At 34.9% G+C, this 20752-nt stretch overlaps 1 protein-coding gene across 1 annotated transcript; it reads left to right on the top strand.

Moving 5' to 3' along the window:
- Positions 1–19241: 19241 nt before the first annotated feature.
- Positions 19242–20522, top strand: LOC131613919 (F-box/kelch-repeat protein At3g23880-like). Its single transcript, XM_058885556.1, has one exon. The coding sequence runs from the start codon at positions 19242–19244 to the stop codon at positions 20520–20522; it is 1281 nt and encodes a 426-aa protein (XP_058741539.1).
- The last annotated feature ends 230 nt before the right edge of the window (positions 20523–20752 follow it).

Here is a 20752-nt window from a genome sequence, read left to right as displayed (position 1 = left end):
GTAATAAAGGTGAAATAAACTTTAGAACGGTTGAGGTCGTATTTGTAATGCCAAAGTAACAACAAGTATAAAAGAAGAATTGTAGAGAATTCTAACACCTATTGATGTGAGGGAGACTTTGTTGAGATTTCGAGTGGAATGATACTTGGATGCGAAAGATGTCATCAGATTTAGAGTAAAACCACGAGTTATGAATGTTGTCGCGGTCTTTTGCTAAGATGAGGATTTGATTTGGAACGAGATGAATAGTAATGTTCGAGTAAATTAGTGATTATGAAGTTTGAAAGTACTTAACAAGTGTGTGATGCTAAGTGACTATGAAGTGGATTGCGTAAAATGTTTGGACGTTGGTGTCTCACCGACAAGATCCAATGAGAAGGAAGTGTGCAAATTGTAAAGACTCAAAGTGAACTATTGGACTATGATGATATTAATGAGTTTGAGTGCAAACTCAGGAAAGACACTATTATGTAGTAACGACAGTTTATGCTTAAATATGGTTGTCGGCTATCTATTTACAAATTGAGGACTTGATCGCCCTTAATCTCTTGTTGGTAGTAGACGAAATCATATCGATAAGATATGCTTGTTTTGTTACCTTAATGGTATAAGTTGTGATGGATATTAAACCGTGAGAATAATCACTCACCATGTTGTGGGAACTTATGAAGGAGTGAATATGAAAGAATGCAACATATTGGTCGGTGACTTAAGATGGGTATTCGGAGTCGCACAGCGAAAGTGTGATGTGGAGTAATGTTATAAGTACTACTCGTGGGCAGTGAGGAATTAATATGTCGGAAGCCTACGTAGAGAATATATATTGATCTATATATTGGATTTGGGATCTAGTGAATGTAAGGATGTTGTACCAGAGAATTAGAACCCTTTTGAATAATTTCCGAGATGATGAATGTGTTATTGTGGTTGTACGTAGTTAACGAGTATGTATTCGGCGAAGTTAAGACGATGAGTTAATACTATATGATGCTATAATAATTTTGTGCTATTGTAAGATGTTAGTGTAGATTCCAGATATAATGAGGAATTATACTCTAACAAGGACGAAGTTGATTTAATTCTTAGAGAAGAGCGGGACTCAGTTTGAGCTATTTTGTAAGCAATGGTATATTGAGGCTGATGAGTGTGATTATAACTACTTGTGTGTACTCGTTCTGATGGTTAGATTTTTTTTTATAGATGAAGTAAAGCAGGAATTTTTTTTTGAGTACAAGTAAGTATTGCTAAGTGGTAGATTGGTACCATGTTTGGTAAAGAATGATTCTTGAACGAATGAGTAAAGAGAGCCAAAATCGGGTAAAACTCGAAAATCTAATTTGTAATGATGGTTGTAATGAGTAATTAGAATGGTGCAGCAAAAGCGGAATGTAACGTGTTGGATAATTGCTGGTGTGACTTTAGAGGAGTCAGATAGTTGAAATTTAATGGTATATGAATATGATTATTGAGTTTTTTTTGAGGAAGCAGTTGGTGAAAAGTGTAAGTATTATTTTATCGCTCAGATGGAAGAGTGTATCTAAGGTTGGTACGTTCGTTAGATGGAATGTATTACTGCGGTGTTGATCAGGTGTGATCATGCTATGGGTAAGGAATTATTTTGCACAACTTGTGCAGCGGAAATCTATATAAGTGTTGAATGACAACCTTGCTCACAAATGCAGATAAGTTAATGTCCTAATGGCAGTGATATTAAGTAGTAGGATATTGAGAAGGGCGGATAGGATTGTGGAAAGATCCTTGTCCTAAATAAGGTTGTGATCTCGCTTTCTAGGATGGGATCCTAGTGCGTATGTGTAACCTTCTTAGATGGAGAGGTTAGAGCAATGTTATACATCTTGCTGACGTGGACGTTGAGTTCTCTTTCAGTTTGAGGATGAATTTGATTCTAAGGTAGTACGATGAAGAATAGTGTATAACTGTGATTATGCGTTGGGTGACCATTCATGTCTTATTCAGTCATTGGGTGCATTGTGTGGGTTGTACCTCAATGCCCCATTGTTGTTAAATTTTGGAGGTATAACGAGTGGTACGTCTTTGGATGGTCAAATATGACGTAAGAGTTGAAATTAGAAGGCATAAGACATGCTTTCTGTTGGCTATATCAGATAAATTTTGAGGATCAAAAATAGGAAGTTGAAGCAATTACGTGGCAAAGAGATAGCATTAGTCAGGGTAGTTTGGGAAGGACCGGAAGATGGAAATGTGACTTGGGAATTGGAGAGTCAGGTGGAGGACTGCTATCCGGAACTCTTCACTTGAGGTATGTTTTCGAGGACGAAAACTCTTTTAGTGGGGGAGAGTTGTAACACCCCATGTTTTCCCTTAATTAATTTAAATTGAAATTAAATTATTTATTGGAATTATTAGGCATTTTATTGGATTTATTGGAGAATTATGGAAAATGAGGTTATTGGGCTTGGTGTCGTAGTTAGTAAAAGGGGAGGTGCCAATGGAGAGGCCTTACTAACTAATTATCCTATTTTTCATAAAATAGAGAAATTATGAAAATAAGGAAAAAAGAGAAGCAAAAGAGGAAAAGAGAAGAGAAGTCTGAACGTGAAAGAGCAGAGAAGCGAGGAAGTGCGAAGAGAGGAAGAACGAAGAATCAACCTTCAGGTAAGGGGGGACTCTTCGGTTTAACTTCTATTATGGAATTATAGATAGTAGGATAGATTAAGAATGTTATTTGTATCAATTGGGTTATGTTTATGTTTTAGGATGCTAGGGTTGGGAGAATTATTGAATTGTTTGTACTGATTGTGTATGGTAGTAATTGGATGTTTGAAATGAGTTATAAACATGCCAAATTGTGTTTGTTGATGCTGTTTGATGTTGCAAAATGTTATGGTACGTTCTGGTATGGTTTGGAAGTGATGTAGGTGCTGTAAAAATGGTGATTTTGGGTTGCAGACTCGAAGTAATCGGTTACCATAGGGTGGGTAATCGATTACTCATAGTAAAAACAGCAGAAATGGCATTTTGTGAGTCAGTAATCGATTACCGAAAGGGAAGTAACCGATTACCCATACTAAAAACAGCGTGGGGGTCATTTTGGAAGTCAGTAACCGGTTACCCTGGTTTCAGTAACCGGTTACCACTGATGCTTTTTGAAAAAAATTATTTTATTTTCTAAAACCCATATCTTTCAAACCGTAAGTCAGATTTTGGTGCCGTTTCGAGCACGGCGAAGCTAATTAAATGATTTATACAATAAAATGGAGTTTTGAGTCGTGACTCAATTTTATTTTAAAACACTCGATTTCATTTGGTTGTGATGGTTTATGCGTACAGGTACATTGGTGAATGTTTTATCTGTTATGATGTCGTGGTTGTAACTGGTGATTGATATACATATATTGTTGATGTGAAATATATGTTTGTTATAGTTGAGAAATAGCATAAATGTGTGTGGCTATTGATTATTTGCGTTGGTTGATGATTATGATATTTAGTTGATTGGTGTTGATGATTAGCATGTTGTATGTGATGCATGCATTTCATAATCATGTTGTGGGCTGTATCCCTTATGGTGGTGGGACAGCGGTAGCTAATTCCCATTTTGTGGAATTAGTGAGAGAAGTAGCCGAATCTTTATGGTGGTGGATCGATGAGATGGGTTATCCATGTTTCGTACCACATGTATGTAGTTGCATTGCATTAAGCTACTTGTGATATTATAACATGAATGGAAGATTGCCCAATGTTATAATACATATTGATTGTGTATTGTTGTGACTAATTGTGTTGTTGTGAATCTGATCGTAACTGTAATTGGGTGAATAATATGTGATTGATATTTTATTATTTATATCTTATAACATTGGTTAAATGTGAATGAGACTCACCCTTACTGTTGTTATTTTTCAGATTGAGGTATAGCTTTTGTGCTTGGTGAGGAGTTGCTCGTCGAGTAATTCGTTTGAGTCGGTTGGGTCTGTGTCATGCTCTAGTCGTGTAACACTGGGATCGTTATTTAGAGTTACTTGATAAACTCTTATTTTTGGTTGTGTACTTTATGGTTGAATTACGAGTCTTCGACTCCATATGTTTAATTATTCAGATGTTAAGAATATTCCGCTGTGTTAACATGTGATCTGGATAATTTTGTTTTAACGTTTCTCTTTATGGCATGACATGAATTTTGTTTATTTGGCTATAGTTGTAATGCCCTTTTCATGTTATACTTTGATTATTGTTAATTTTCTGTGGGGTTTTAGAAGGGTGTTACACACGGGCCCTACCCCGCTGCCTACGTATCCTTTTTGAGGAATCAGAGGTACCGTAGCTCGGCTAACTAGTGTCTCTTTGTTTTGTGTTTTTTAGGTGAACAAGTTACATTCGCACTCCGCTGCTAGACCTTTGGAGTCTTACGCTTGGGAATGGAGCGGAAATAACAAGCTCTTAAGAAAAGAAAATCAAAGAGTTTGGTTTGTGTTTTAAAGAATGCATGAGGAAAACCTAAGCTAAGGGGGAAAGCTTACTACCTAATGTTATCATACAAAGGGTACAAGTCTAAGATAAGCTAGCAACCTCTGGGGGGAAACAAAAACAACACACAAGAGTATCACAGAAACGAGCTCCGCTCGTAAAGCAAAAAAAACCATCGGCGCAGGCCGAGTAGTAGAAAAGCAGTCCCGCCATAGCCAAGGGGAGCGGATCACCCGAGTCAACCAAGCATTAGACCTCGCGAAAATGATCGGGCCATAGACAAGAGGAGCGAGTCCCTCTCAGCAACCAAGCCGTTATGGATCTGAAAGGAAAACGGTGTGTGCGTACACCGAGCATCAACGTCAGGCGACGCGAGCTATAGGAAATGCGGGGGTCCAATTGCATGAGCCTTTTTCATGACATACTCGATAACAAGATCTTGTGCTAGTTTAGAAGCGAGCCACGCGTAGCGTGCGCATAGTGAACGGACTCGATGAAATTAGGCGGGGGTTGATTGCTAACCCTTTCCGCATGCCTTCCATGAGGACTTAACAGAGTGCCATATATGTCTTATTACACCGTGACTCCCTGCCACAAAGCACAAATATAAACACACCAACAAAAACAGAGCCTCTTTCAAGGGCTTGGCCAGATGAATGTCTAAGTCCTACTTCTCATGTTAAAGGATGATGCGAAAAAAGCGACAAAGTACGAGAAAGATAAAATGAAACGGGATCAATACCAAACGGATTATGATCCGTAAACTGCAGCGAAGAAAGCAAGAAAACTAAGGATCCCGCGAACGAGCTAGCAAAGGCAATAGCAAATAGTCAGCATACCGATTAGCCATGTAAGCAAACAAAGGTCGACATGCGCGTTGAGCTGAATCACAATACACCTGCAAGAGGATCAAGCAATCCAAACATACAGATATAAAGCAAAAGAAAACGTGTCTCCAAGGTGAGAACACAATACGAGTGAATGAAATTGTGTCCCGCAAATAAAGCTGAACACTCAAGTAATAAGCGTCAATTGGTGACTATCCAAAAGCCTTGCACACTAGAACACAAGTTAGAGATAACAAACATCGCCAATGGAATTGCGTTGCTGCTTTACACCGAAAAAGGATAACGAAATGAGAAAATTGACATTAACACACTTTTTAAACATAAATCGAGTGAAAGTAAGATAACAACCAGAAATAGCACTCAAATGTTAGTCAAATATGTACACAAGTATTTTAAAAACCAAATCAAGTATTTACAAGTCAAAAGGTACACCGAAACGGTAAAATCGGGTAAAAACGATAAAAACTAAACTTGTCGGAATTAAACCAAAATTTATGGTAAGCTAGAAACATGCCAAAGAACTCAAATATGTGGTCGGAATTTACAAAATCGGCCCAGAAGTGTGACTTTCGGAACAGGGGCAGTGGCGAAAATGGTAAAAAAAGTCGGCCGAAACCGAAATTAAACTGTACAAACAGCTCCGAAAACATTATTCCACTCAAGAAACATTATTCATATACGTTAAAACTCTATGCGGATCAAAAGATATGATAAAACACAATACCGAACAAATTACGTCTATTTACGGCAAACATAACGTAACAGGCAAACGCATTGAGATGCTACATAAAACCAATACAAAATTCGAGCAAGAAACATGATCATTTATCAGAATTTTCAGTGATGATTTCCACGCAATCGGACTCGGAAAAACGATCGATTCGGTCAATTTTCGGCCTAAAAAGCCAATTTTTGCACTTGCTGTCACAACTTCCAGAATTGACCAAAAATTACCCGAATCAAAATTTCGTTCGCGTGGAAAGCTTTAGAATCCTTGAATTAGTACGGATACATGTAGAAGTCGAAAAAACTCCTCACGGATCAAAAGATATGACACTTTTAGCAAAGTCGGCGTATCGCGCGCGTTGTGGAAAATTGAGGAAAAAAGGCCACAAGCAAAGCATAACAGAAATTTCCAGCAATTAAGAGCAACAATTAAACTGCAAACAAACTTTACTATCACTTTGAATCAACACTAAACCATAAGCAAACGTCAACAACTAACAACCACAACATTGCCTTTCAATCTTTCATCAATTATAGTCAAACATAAACTCTCACATTCATTTAACAAACATGTTATGTGACGATTTTGAAATCGAGAACAAACTCAATATCATTAGCAATCAATTAACAAGCAACAATCAACTCTCATATTCGAATCAATTCAACATGTAGTATGGCAGTTCACATCATCAAACATCAATTACATGCCACAATTATTGGATCTAATCAAACTTCATATAATATGCACCAAATCAATCACCGACATGCAAATTCACCGATCAATCATCATCAATCATCATTAATCAAAAATAAAACCTAGATCTAGACTCAAATTCATGTAATGATCAACAATTAAGCACTTAATTCAAGATCCGAAAGCCTACCGAATGAAGTTCTAATTCGACGCGCGACCACGAACACGACACGACGCGAACACGAAGCAAAGTTGAAAATCGAATCCCAAGGGGAGGAAAGAGTGGAGCGCAAGGACTAGAGAGAGAATGAGAAGAAATTTGGACCAATCTTGATTCTTCAATCCATGTTGTTCTTGATCTTCATTTGTTCTTGAGATTTGATCTTGAATTGATGAAGATTAATGAAGTTTTTGTGAGTTTTTGTGGTTTTGATCCAAGAAAATTGAGAGAGAATTGAGGGAAAGTGTTTTTTTCCAGAATTTTAGTGAATTGAAGTTATGAGAGAATGTGAAGAAAAATGACTTATATAGTATGAGTGGTGAAATGTCCAAAACGCCCTTAATTATCTCTTTTTTGCTCGTTTTCGAAGAAATGTGACTCGGTGCGAAGTTTGAAAACGGGACCAACGTCAACTCCAAGATGACTAAATTTTTGAATCATAGCCGCGAGAATCGTTTCGATCCGATAAGCGATGGAGAAATTACGCGCGTTTGAATGACGAGAAACGCCGGTTTATCTGGCGCGACTGTGCAGAATTTTGTGCGTACCGCTCAAAGAACTCGATAAAACTCCATCCTCGGCTCGAAATATGAACAAGAATGTGTGACGAGGAATCGAAGCTAACGAAAGTTCCAAGAAAATGCCGCCAGAATGGACTTCATACGATAAAAATCGAAGAAGTTATGAATTTTCAAACTTGTCGTGACATACCCGAAAACACACTTTTCACCGAAAGATTACGACGTTCTTCAAAATTCTGGGCATTTTCGGTGTATAATTGGCCGACGGCCCGAACATATGAAATCTCGAGAATGATGGCACAGATCTCTAGTTAAATTTTCGAGTGAATCCGACAAGCGGATCATGAGATATGAATTTTCTAAGGCCCGAAAACCCACATGCAGCACCATTTTTCACTGTGAACACTCTAGTGATTTGTGAATTTGACAACCTTCCTCATGGAATTGGTTTCTGATCCAAACACGAAAGTTATAGGGAACGTCGAAACAGTCACGACCATGCAGGAACTAAGCTCTTAACAACTTCCAGCTAAGACTTATGATTTTCTTCGCATTATCACCGTATAAACCACATTTCACACTATATCTCCTTAAAACCATGAAAAATCTTTATTATTTTTCTTCCCTTTTTGAATGACAAAATAAACGTCTTGGATAACTTATAGCTCAAATAAAGAGGGAAAATTTTGTGGTGCAACAGATAGCCCTTTCAAAAAAGACTCAAAGAACAAGAAAGATCCACTCTTAGGGTAGGTGCTCCTAATTTCTTGCTCAACATTCAAAAATACTTTTCACACCTCTTTTCAAAATACTTTCTAAAAGGCTACACTTTATTTATAAAATTAAAGTCCTTATTCAAAAATATTTTCTAAACACACACGACACTTTTCAAACAATTCAAACAAAAAGTGAGCTAAGCAATTAAGAGCCCATGGATAACCATGGATACAAAGGGTGATCATAACTTCCCTTTGTATAACCTACCCCCGAACTCAAAATCTTTCAAAGGTCTTTCCTATTCTTTTATCCTTTCCTAATTGGATAAAATAAAAGTCGGTGGCGACTCTTGCTATCCGCAACATTTTTAAAAGTCAGTTCTCCCACCGTGTTACAATCACTAATTATTTGTTTATGTTTGTTATTTGTTCTGGATCTGCCTTGTTTCGGTTTTTTCATGCAAAAGGGGTTTGGGCTGTAACCGATTTATACAGAGTATTAGCGCAGAGTGTGTCTATGCAAATTGTTCCTCTAATTTGTGTTGTTGTGGTGGGTACGCTAATGTGATATGCAATGACATAATTGATTTGAATTTTTATGCAAATTTCTTCTCTAATTTTCATTGTTGTGGTGTGTGTGCTAATATGATATGCTGCGAGAGAATTAATTTTAATTTCTATGCAATTCACTTCTCCTTTTTTGTTTTCCTTTTCAATATTTGAACATGTGGTGCGTGATGCAGTTAAGGGCTGGTTGGAAGCATTTACAATTTTTATGATTGGATATTATTCTTTTGGTATTTTCTGTGAAAATCATTTTACTAGATTCAGTTAGTTAATCTCACCATGTTTAGTTTCTCTCCTCTGCCAATTCGGGTAGTAATTATATGTTTCTCGCTCACACTTGTGTCCATCTATGAATTCTACAATTTCAATCAAATTTTAGGAAACAAATTGAAGCATTGTGTTAGGAATTTTGAGCTATAAAGTAGTATATGATTGATGGTTTCTTATAAACAACAATAGTTTTTACTTTCATAATTGTATTGTTATTATGTCTTTACCTTTCCCTCGCGTAACCAACTCTCTTATTTGTTTCTCTGGTTCGCTTTGACCGTGCTTATCCTTCCCCCATGTTTATTTTGTGTTTCCTTCCCCTTTCTTGGAATAAATAGACATGGATGACAACTCTATTTCTTGCGCCACTTTCGCGTCTGTACTTGGATGAAAATCCCGGGAGCGACATGTGGTCAAATCATCCTCATAAGTTGGCCATTTAGACCACCTTTGACATTCTTTTGTTAGAATGAGGAAATTTGGATTGAAAATAAATCCATTAAAATGTGCTTTTTGTGTTCATGCAGGTGACTTCCTAGGTTTTGTGGTGCACAAAAAAGGCATTGAAATAAACTAGAACAAGACCAAGGCGATTTTGAATACCAAAGGGCCAACTACAAAGAAAGAGCTTCAGTCTTTGTTGGGAAAAAAATTTCCTAAGATGATTCGTGTCGAACATGAGTGGAAAAACTTTGGCGTTTTCTCCCTTGTTGCGGCTGGGAAATGAGTCAGAGTTCATGTGGGAGAAAGATCATCAAGAGGCATTCAACCATCTGAAGGATTACTTGGTAAAGCCTCCAATATTAGCACCACCTAGCAGAAACAAAGGCATGAAACTGTATATTTCGGCATTGGAGTCGACACTGGGTAGCAAGTTAGCCTAGGATGATGAGAATGGCGTTGAAAGAGCTGTTTACTATCTTTGTCGAGTATTAAATGATGTTGAAACTAGGTATAATGCTATAGAGAAGTTATGTATATGTTTTTACTTTTATTGTAGTAAACTGAAGCATTATATAAAACCAGTTGAAGTTTCTATTTATTCTCACTTGGATGTTATTAAACATATGATGTCTAAAGCTATCTTACACAACCGAGTTGGTAAATGGGCTTTACCATTAACTAATATCCACTCACTTATGTCCCTTTAAAAGCAGTCAAAGGATAAATCGTTGCTGATTTTATTGTTGAGCATTTAGTGGCTGATATTACTGAAACCTACGTAGGTACTAAATTCTGGCAATTAAACTTTGATGAATCTAAACATAAACAATGAACTGGTGTAGGTATTTTTATTGTGTCTCCGGATGGAATCCCTACTAAGTTTAGATACAAAATGAAGGGTGAATGTGTAACACCCGGTATTTAATTCATTATTTAATAAAATCTTTTCAGATTATTTTCGAACTAATTGTTGAAGTTGTGAATATTGGTGAAATGTTGATTCAAGTTGTCATGTTGTTAGTTGATTAATTGGTTGATTAAATGTAGAAATAATATTAGAATAATACTAGATTATTTATATGGGTTTATTTCTATGGTTGTGTGTAGCAAAGGCGGGGGTGTGGAAGTTAGGCCCATTGGAAATAATCAAATTATAAGGTTAAGTTAAATAAGGAGAATTATGTTAATTGTTAAGGATTTTGGAGAATGGAGAATGTGAGAAGTTATAGAGAAAGAGGTTAGGGCAAAAACCAAATTTAACCATAGATTATCGAGTAGCCTTCAATCCAAGGTAAGAGTGTGATTCTGACTCTATAATAGGGTATATGATGGATAATATGTGAGGATTGGTTGTATGAAATTATAGTATGTTTGATTATGTGTAAAATTATTATTGTATGTTTGGGTTGTTGAAATTGTTGTTGTCTGTGTTTTGATTTTTGTTATGTGTTGAATCGATGGATAATTGTTGTGGAAATAATTGCAAACTACTTATCATGAATTATTGGAATTCGCAGAGTTGTTGTTGTTGTGAATATTTGATGTTGGAACCAAATTAACTATAATTGTTACCGTTATATAATCAATTATGAGTTGTAGTTGAAATTGTGATTTGAGGAATAATTGGAATTCAAGTTAAGTTAGGACTAAAAATTATCTCTGTTGATTTCTGAGGGTATATGGAAATCGATGGAAAAATTACGGTGAACTCTGTGTTAAAATTGGAACTAAACAAAAATTGTTGTGGGAGAAATACTCTGTCGAGGGGCATGTTTGGCATGGCGAACGGCACCCTGGGAAGGGAATGTGCCAAGTGGCACATAGAGTGCCGAGTGGCACATGGTGTGCCGAGGGGCATGACTGTCCTGTGGATATATATATTATATGCTTCATACATTACCATTATTTTATATATGTGTCGTTATTAGTAACATTGATAAAATGATGGTTATTAGTAATATTATATGTACATTTCATTAGTATAATAATGATAGCTATTATATTAATAATAATAATAATAATGTTTAATAATCAACATAATAGTTAGCATTTTAATAATATAATAATAATAATATATTAATTAGTAATTTTGGATTTAGTGATACACAGATATTTAAAATGATTAATCGAACAAAGTTAGTAAATATATATCTATATTTAGCAGAGGTAGCTATAGAAATAACAGAAAAAATTTTAGTAGCAGTAGAATACAGAGTTAGTGTATTAACAGCAAACCAACCTTAACTGATATGTACTTGGTAGATATAATTTAGTAGTAGGATATAAATAGTAGTACAGAGCCGAATATAATAGAACTTCCAGCCGATAAGTAATTAACCGGAAATAGTCGAAATTGTCCGAGTAGTTTCGTGGGACGTTTGTAGTATAATTAGGTTGAGACGGTAGGTTGTATAAAGTGGCTGCACGTAGTTGACCTGTTGTTATAATTGTTGTTGTTGTTGACCTGTGGTGATAATTGTTGTTGTCAACTTGCTATTATAATTGTTGTCGCTGTTGTTACGTAGTTGTTGATAATGTGAAGTTGCAGGGATTATTGTGATTATGAACTACCTCTATTTATTAGTAATAACAGTGATATAGGCGTATGCCTTGCGATGAGATGTGTTGTTGTTGAGTATGTAATGCCGCATTTATCGAGTCACGTACATTTACATACTCTGCGATGGCCTCGACTGGCAAACTGCGATGAAGGCCTATGCCTTGTTGAAGCCTCTATTAATTGGAAATTTAGTGATAGGGGCTGAAGCCCTGATGGTACCACATGCATGTGCATTGTTAGTGTCACGTTGATTTCATAAGTATGCATGATGTGAAGTGTTGTGACTTGAATTGTGATTTGAATTTGTTAAGATATACGATGTTGTAATATGAAGTGTTCTGTAATGTTAGTAACTGTGAAGTGGTAATTTTATATGATCTAAATTCTAATACATTATTTATCATAAACTAAATTATACGGTTTAATATCTCACCCCTTCTGTTTGAATGTTACCCCTATGTTAGTAACGCGCAGGTTAAGAAGATTAGTGCGCTTTTGGAGTAGCTCGTGTAACACCCTTCTAAACCCCGCGGCAATTAAATAAATATTTCAGAGTAACATGAAACAAGGGTGCCACAATTCATATTTAAAATAAATATCATATGTCATTGTCATGCGTTCACTGAGGAAATTCATCATCATACATAATAACTCATGTTAACACAGCGGAAAATCGGTCATACGGATAAGTTCAACGTCTTCGAAACTATATCCCTCAAATCATCAAATAAAACAAAATAGAGTCATAAAACATAAGCTCAAAACACGCGTTCCCTAGTGTTACAATATCAGAGCATGACACCTGACACTAAACTAAAACGCATTGACTCATGAGCTAATCCTCACCAAGTCGAAAAGCCGCTATCCTCAATCTGAAAATGACAACATGTAAAGGCGAGTCTCATCGCAATTAACAATTATTATTGCGTCATAAATAATAACATATCATATTTATATCATTCACCCAATTGTATTATATTTAGACAATTCAACAAACACACAACTAGCACATCATCCATTCATAACACTGAAACACATTCAGTTATATTATGAAAATCATGCATATGAATGAACTGACACTATGCATGTGGTACCAATCATCATCAATGGGAATAACCCAACGACTGATCCAACATCCTCAAGATACGGCCCTGCCAGCACAAATTCCACACAATGGGAATCATGCCCTTCACTGAATCCACAACATCATATGGATTCAGCCCTCAACTTATGATTATGAATGGGTTGCAAACATATATGAAACATACTTATACCATCGTCAAGTCTATGAGTAACATCATCTATTACTCAATCCATCATCATCATCATCAAAGAATGTTTATATTTATTAACATCATTCAAATATCGTCCAATCGTTATCATCATACAACCAATAAGTCATCGCATGATTATAGCTTCAAACATAACATTTATTATTACATCTCATTACATACATGCACAATACATCATTCATCAAGCAATACAATCATAATTCAAAATTATTGGAAGTTATACCCCCATTTCATCATTTAAACACACAGGTTATTTCATGAGGTCCATCATACTCAAAAAGGCACTCAAAACAGGCCAACGGTTCAAAAGATACGTTATTTCAAAGTTTGGAAAAATTTATGCACAGCAGGGTCCGCTCAGCGGCCCACCAGCGACTCGTGACAGAAGCGAACTACGTTGGGACCTCCGCTCAGCGGACCTACCTCCGCTTAGCGGACGTGCGATTTTGCAGATTCTCAGGTCTGCGACACACCCTGCAATCTCACACATCCTAAGTCCAAAATCGATTCTAAACATCATATACAGATAAATAATCATCAATTGCATCATCATACATCATTATACATCAAAACAACACATTATTAACCGATAACCTATGCAATTTCATCAATTATAACATCCCTAAACCTAACATATAATCCAATTAACCTAGATAATATTCCTAATCAATGTTATCATCCAAAACACGATAAGAAATGTTAACCGGAGAGTCCCCCTTACCTTAGTCAAACGTTCTTGATTGGTCTCTCCCTCTACTGCTCCTCTTTCACGTTCTTGAGTTCCCAATTCTTCAGTTTTTTCACGTTCTATCCCTTCTCTCCAATTCCCATATTGTTTTATGAAGATAACATTAAATTAGTAATGGGCTTTACTAACTTAACACCTCCTTCTTACTAACACCACACATGGCCCAATACCATAAGCCATTCTTTTCTAATTTATTTTCATAAAACCAAAATAAGTCTAATTATAAATTCAATTTCCAATTAAATTAGAAATCAAAATATACAGGTGTTACAACTCTCCCCTACTAAAAGAGTTTTCGTCCTCGAAAACATACCTTAAGTAAAGAGTTCCGGATATGAGTCTTTCATCTGGCTCTCTAGCTCCCAGGTAACATTTCCATCAGCTGACCCTCCCCAAGCTACTCTGACCAAAGCTATCTCTTTGCCACGCAACTGCTTCAGCTTTCGATCTTCAATTATCACAGGTAATGCTTAAACCGTCAAGTTGTCTTTCACCTGTACATCATCTACTTGGATCACATGGGACGGATCCGCAATGTATTTCCTAAACTGAGACACATGAAATACATCGTGCAAATGTGCAAGCATCGGCGGTAAAGCAATACGATAGGCTACTTCTCCTACTTTTTAAGAAATCTAAAACGGACCAATAAAATGCGGTGTCAACTTCTTTGACTTCAACGCTCGACCAATACCTGTCATAGGAGTAAATCTCATAAACACATGATCTCCTTATTGAAATTCAAGTGGCTTCCTTCTCCTATCGTGATAACTCTTCTGACGACTTTGAGAAGCTTTCATTTTCTCTTGAATCATCTTAATCGTTTGCGTAGTCTGTTGCATAATTTCTGGCCCGATCACAACACTCTCACCAAATTTTTCAAACCCAATGACATTTTCGACAGCAACTGCGGGCTTGAAGGATTCGCAAATTGGTCCCAGGCCAGTAGTGGTTGCAATATCGAATAGTATGGACGTAAACACGCCACATGGGAGGTGATAACTGTTGGTCAAACCTTCTCAGAAGTAGAGGGAGTAATTCAAAAACCTGGTACAGTAGGTAGGGCCAACCCTGGAAAGTTGAATCAAGTCGAAGATATCCTATTGTTTCAAGGTGTCACCTTTCACTTTCTTGATCTTGTACGACCAAGCAATGAAGTCTTGTTGAATAGTGGGAGCTAAACGAAAAATCCTGATAGTTCCATAGAGAGGGCTGAGATCAAGGGTTTTCTTTAGGGTGACAGGGGATCTGGTTTGAGAATGAATGAGAAACATTTCTTTAGTTTCTTAACATCTCCCACTTTATCAGGAATAGGACCCAGAAGGGCATGAGCATTGTTCTTAAGGAGAAAAGGGAGTAAAACCTACGAACGAAAGATACACATCTTGCCTTCGCGTGAAAGAGGAGGTTCTAGCACAAATGGTTTTTGAAGGTGCAGGAAAACGTCACAGGAAACTAGAGGAATAGTGTCCGGATTTTAAAGTTGTTCAACGATTTGGTTGGAGGTAGTCATTGAAAGTTACAAAGGTTTGAGAAGGAAATTAGCAAAAACGTTGGATGCTTTGTGAGTTCTGAAATGAAGGCTTGATAATACAAAGAGAGCGTAAAAAGGAATTAAAGAAATGAGGAGAGTATTTATACTACTAAAGAACTCAAATGTTTGGAAAGAAAGTGGAAAAACTGTGGGTACGTGACGAACACGTGTCAGGTGAATAGCAACCGATTGAGGAAGATGTTGAGTGGAGGCCATATTCATCCTAGGAAGTTGAAGCTAAAAAGTAGAGAAGTGGTTGCATGCTTACAGACGTGATGTCTAAGGAAAAAGTCATGATTAAGATGACGTTAGTACGCACTAAGAAAGACTAAAAATGTCAATTTCTCCCATTTCATTCAAAAGGGACATTTTGGGGGGAAATTTGTTTGCTAGGATTTTCGACGAAGACTAAAAGCTAGCCAAGAAAAGGAATCCAAAGGGTTCGACTTTGAGGGAGAAGTACCTGAGTCGACCATAGCTCTAGTCGACCAAGAAAGACTCCATCAATAGTCAATTGGGTCTGAAAGCGCCAAAAGCCCAAGACTAAATAAACTATCCAGATCATGAGAGTAAGGGATTTGGAGGGAAAAGAAAATACAAATGGAGAACATGGGTCTTCATGGAAGGAAGTTAGAAGAAAGAACGTGGGATTCCAGCAGGTCGAAAACCACCAAGAAGTAGTTATTTTTCTGTATTATAAATAAAGAACTTTGTACATAGTCTCAGGAGTTCAAACTTACAAACGCCTATACGCTAAACACTCAAAGTACCCAAGTGAACGAGCAAAACGAGTCAAGCAAGGACTATGTATGTTTGAATCACCTACTTTTTTCTTCAAATTTTAATGTTATGTCATTTATATTCAAGCTTTGTTATTTTCTTTGCATGCTTATGTTTAACTTTTCGTTTTGATCTTTCACAAGCATTTGCAAAAAACACCAATTTTGACGTTAAGAATGTTTGACGTCGTGTCAAACACCTCCTTTTCAAATAACAATATTCCAAAAATCTTATAAAAACTCTTTGAAAAAAAACGATGTTATGAGATTCCCTAGTCGATCTCGCAAAGTAACCTATAAAAAGATACTAGTGTTGTTTAGTAATTTCCAAAGCAAACACTCGGATGTGATGATATATGGGTAGAAGAGAAAATTTGAAAAGATAAGCATATTTGTTGTTGGTTTGGAACCAAATATAAAATAATACGATAAGTTACATTGAAAAAAAAAATTTACCGTATTAGATAAATAAAAAGCTCGCAATGCAATTAAAAAAAAGGCTGATATGACACACTATATGCAAGAGGGGTATTGTTGTCTTTTTCAAAACATAAAATGTTCTTATATTATAGATAAGTTTATGTTGATTATGTTCAATTTGTAGTCAAACTTATTTAAATGATATTACCATATTCATTTATTTGATCTTACCCCCTTTATATTATAGATAAGTTTATGTTGGTTATGTTCAATTTGTAGTCAAACTTATTTAAATAATATTACCATATTCATTTATTTGATCTTACCCCCTTTATATTATAGATAAGTTTATGTTGGTTATGTTCAATTTGTAGTCAAACTTATTTAAATAATATTACCATATTCATTTATTTGATCTTACACCCTAATTATATTATAGATAAAATTATGTTGGTTATGTTCAAATTCAATTTGTAGTCAAACTTATTTAAATAATATTACCATATTCATTTATTTGATCTTATCCCCTTAGTCAAATTCTTTGGTTTGATACATTGTACAAAAAATGAAAAAGCTCAATTATTTATTTTTCTTTGACCATAATAATAAAAATAAATAGAAAAAATAAATAGAAAAAAAAGTAACTCTGTTAAAAAAATAAAATTTATTTCATATATATGAGAACTGAATATTTGGTTTAATAGATAACTTCGTTTTTGTTGTTTTCGGTCTTTCAAAATTCGCATAACACCTCCAACTGCCGTTATGCAAGCTGTGAAAATGAATATCCATCCATCTCACTCACAACATCCATCCATCCATGTCACTAGCAAGACCAAAAATGTCGTACCCTTACCAGTATGCCATTTACTCGAAAATCCTCTAATTTTTTATACATTTAATTATAAGATTATATATAATTATATTTGCAAAAATATATTTTTTTAAATAATATCTGAGGCAAGGATTATAATCAAACCCATCCAACGCGCGAGTTTTTATATAATTCACATTTAAACAATTAATCTTGAGGGTGACAATGTATCAATCATTAAAGATCCAAATTTTCCATTCTTGAAAACTAAAGAATCTGAATGATTTAATGTCTTTTTAATTTAATGTGTTTTACGTTTTTTTAATATATGTAATAATAACGCCCAAATATGATAGATTTGTCCATCACATTACTTTTATTAATTAAAAATAAAAATTAGCATGAATTTTTCTTTATTTTAATTTATTTTCAATCATACACTTAAAAAAATTTCTTTATTTCAATTTATCACCAATGATAAAATAAAATTAATCACAATTATTTGTTTTCTTTATAAATTAATAAAATAGAAACTCAGATAAAATCTTTTAGGTTTTTAAAATGTAAATAATTTAAATAATAATAATGGGAAATATTGACACAATCATAGTACGAGTAATATTATAGAGAAATATTGACCTGTCTTTAGGTTTGTGTAAGGTAACACAGTTAATAATTACAAAAAAAATGGGAAAATAGTTGTTGAAGCAAAGGTTATTTTGGGAAGCAATATTGGTAAAAAAAATTATATCGCAAGTTTATCATTGACACCTTCTGATAAAAGAATCCCTTTCAAATTCTAACGACACCAATTTCCTTTAGCTGTTTTATTTGCAATGACTATCAATAAAAGTCAAGGCAGTCACCCAAACATGTTAGAGTATATCTACCACAACCAATGTTCGCTCATGGACAATATATATTGTCTTATCAAGGGTTAATTCAAAAAAAAAAAATTAAAGATATTGAGGACTAATGATGAATGTGAAGATATAGATACAACATCAAATGTAATTTACAAAGAAACATTTAATAATATTATTTAGTTACTTAATTTTTATTTCTTCAAACTTATACATTTTAAATTATCATAAAATTTTATTTTTTAATTTATTAACTTTTACATTAAATAATTAAAAGTATAATTGCAAATATAGACTATATGACCTACAAAATAATTTTATATGCAAATAACAAATAAATATCAATTATTATAAAAAATTATTTCTAATATACCCGTGCGAAGCACGGGTCGGTAATCTAGTTTAAATAAATATTCATTTATTTGATCTTACACCCTAATTATATTATAGATAAAATTATGTTGGTTATGTTCAAATTCAATTTGTAGTCAAACTTATTTAAATAATATTACCATATTCATTTATTTGATCTTACCCCCTTAGTCAAATTCTTTGGTTTGATACATTGTACAAAAAATGAAAAAGCTCAATTATTTATTTTTCTTTGACCATAATAATAAAAATAAATAGAAAAAATAAATAGAAAAAAAAGTAACTCTGTTAAAAAAATAAAATTTATTTCATATATATGAGAACTGAATATTTGGTTTAATAGATAACTTCGTTTTTGTTATTTTCGGTCTTTCAAAATTCACATAACACCTCCAACTGCCGTTATGCAAGCTGTGAAAATGAATATCCATCCATCTCACTCACAACATTCGTCCAACACTTCACAATCGGTGTTCCTCCCCAATGAGCTTGTAACTGAAGTACTTTCCTCCCTTCCTGTGAAATCTTTTATGCGAATGAGATGCGTGAGTAAGTTCTCTAATTCTCTCTTTACCAATCCTATTTTCATCAGAATGCATCTTCTTCGATCTGCTCGAAACCCTCACCTTGCACTTGTCACTAGCAAGACCAAAAATGTCGTACCCTTACCAGTATGCCATTTACTCGAAAATCCTCTGATCACCCTTACTGACGAACCTCATTACCTTATGGACGATGTTTGTTTCAACCAATCCAATAGCCGTGTCAACCATCGTGTTGTCGGTTCATGTAATGGATTGATCTGCTTGCTCATTTTTTCAATTTTCGATCAAGATATAACATTTCGTTTCTGGAACCCATCCACTAGAACAATATCTAAAGCATTAGGTCATTTATGTTTTTCGAGTGATAGGGTTAATCGACGCCATCATAGGGTTAGTCAATATAGATCTTTAAAGTTCGTATTTGGTTATGATAATTTAACCTCTACTTATAAGGTTGTGTCCCTAAATTTTCAACCTCGCAATAGGATAACCGAGACAAAAGTTTTTAGTTTGGTTGATAATGTCTGGAGAAATATTCAAAATTTCCCTGCGGCTCCACTTCAGTTTGTCTATCGCTTCCACCCTGTCTATCGCTTCCACCATGACTATGATGGTGTTTATTTGAGTGGCACTGCGAATTGGTTGGGTGTTTTTGAATACAAGGTTAAATCTCTTGAGAATTATGTTATTATTTCTCTTGATCTGGGAACCGAGACATACACGCAGATGCATCTTCCTCATGGTTTTGTTGAAATGCCTCGAGTAGACCCAACTATTGGTGTGTTGATGAATCGTCTTTGTTTTTCTTATGATTTTAGACTAACTCATTTTGTTATATGGCAAATGATGGATTTTGGAGTTCAAGAATCTTGGACACAGTTTCTTCAAATTAATTATTTGGATCTTCAAATTAGTTCTTTGGATAGTATTGGCTACAATTTTAGAGATAAGGAATTATTTATGGTGCCATTGTATCTATCGGAGAATGATGATCGATTGATATTGGGTAGCAGTTTAGAAGAGCAGGCAATTCTGTATAATATGAGAGATAACAGTGTCGAAAGAACTAGAATTACCAATAAAATAAGATGGTTCCTTGTCAAGGAATATGTGGGAAGCTTGGTGTCAACCTCTGAATAGTAAATTCTTCTTTCATTAATTCACGTATATTGTATGTATATGCATGCATGATTGTTGCCATTACTTCAACATAAATATGCATGATTCGCATATTTAGATCTTAGATGTCTATGTTTATTTAAAACATTTAAATGTTTTGTAAATTAATATATATTAGATAGATATCCTTCTTGATTTGATTATACAGTACAAGTACGCACAACCATATAGGTTTTGTTTCTCTACGTATT

The sequence above is a fragment of the Vicia villosa genome, linkage group LG6 (genome assembly GCF_029867415.1).
Source record: "Vicia villosa cultivar HV-30 ecotype Madison, WI linkage group LG6, Vvil1.0, whole genome shotgun sequence".
NCBI classification, from domain to species: Eukaryota; Viridiplantae; Streptophyta; class Magnoliopsida; order Fabales; family Fabaceae; genus Vicia; species Vicia villosa.
The sequence above is the reverse complement of the archived record's forward strand: the minus strand, read 5'-3'. Positions and strand labels throughout refer to the sequence as shown.

Bases quoted from the DNA above. Each gene is read 5' to 3' on its own strand.
- LOC131613919 (XM_058885556.1), top strand. From the start codon at position 19,242: ATGCAAGCTGTGAAAATGAATATCCATCCATCTCACTCACAACATTCG.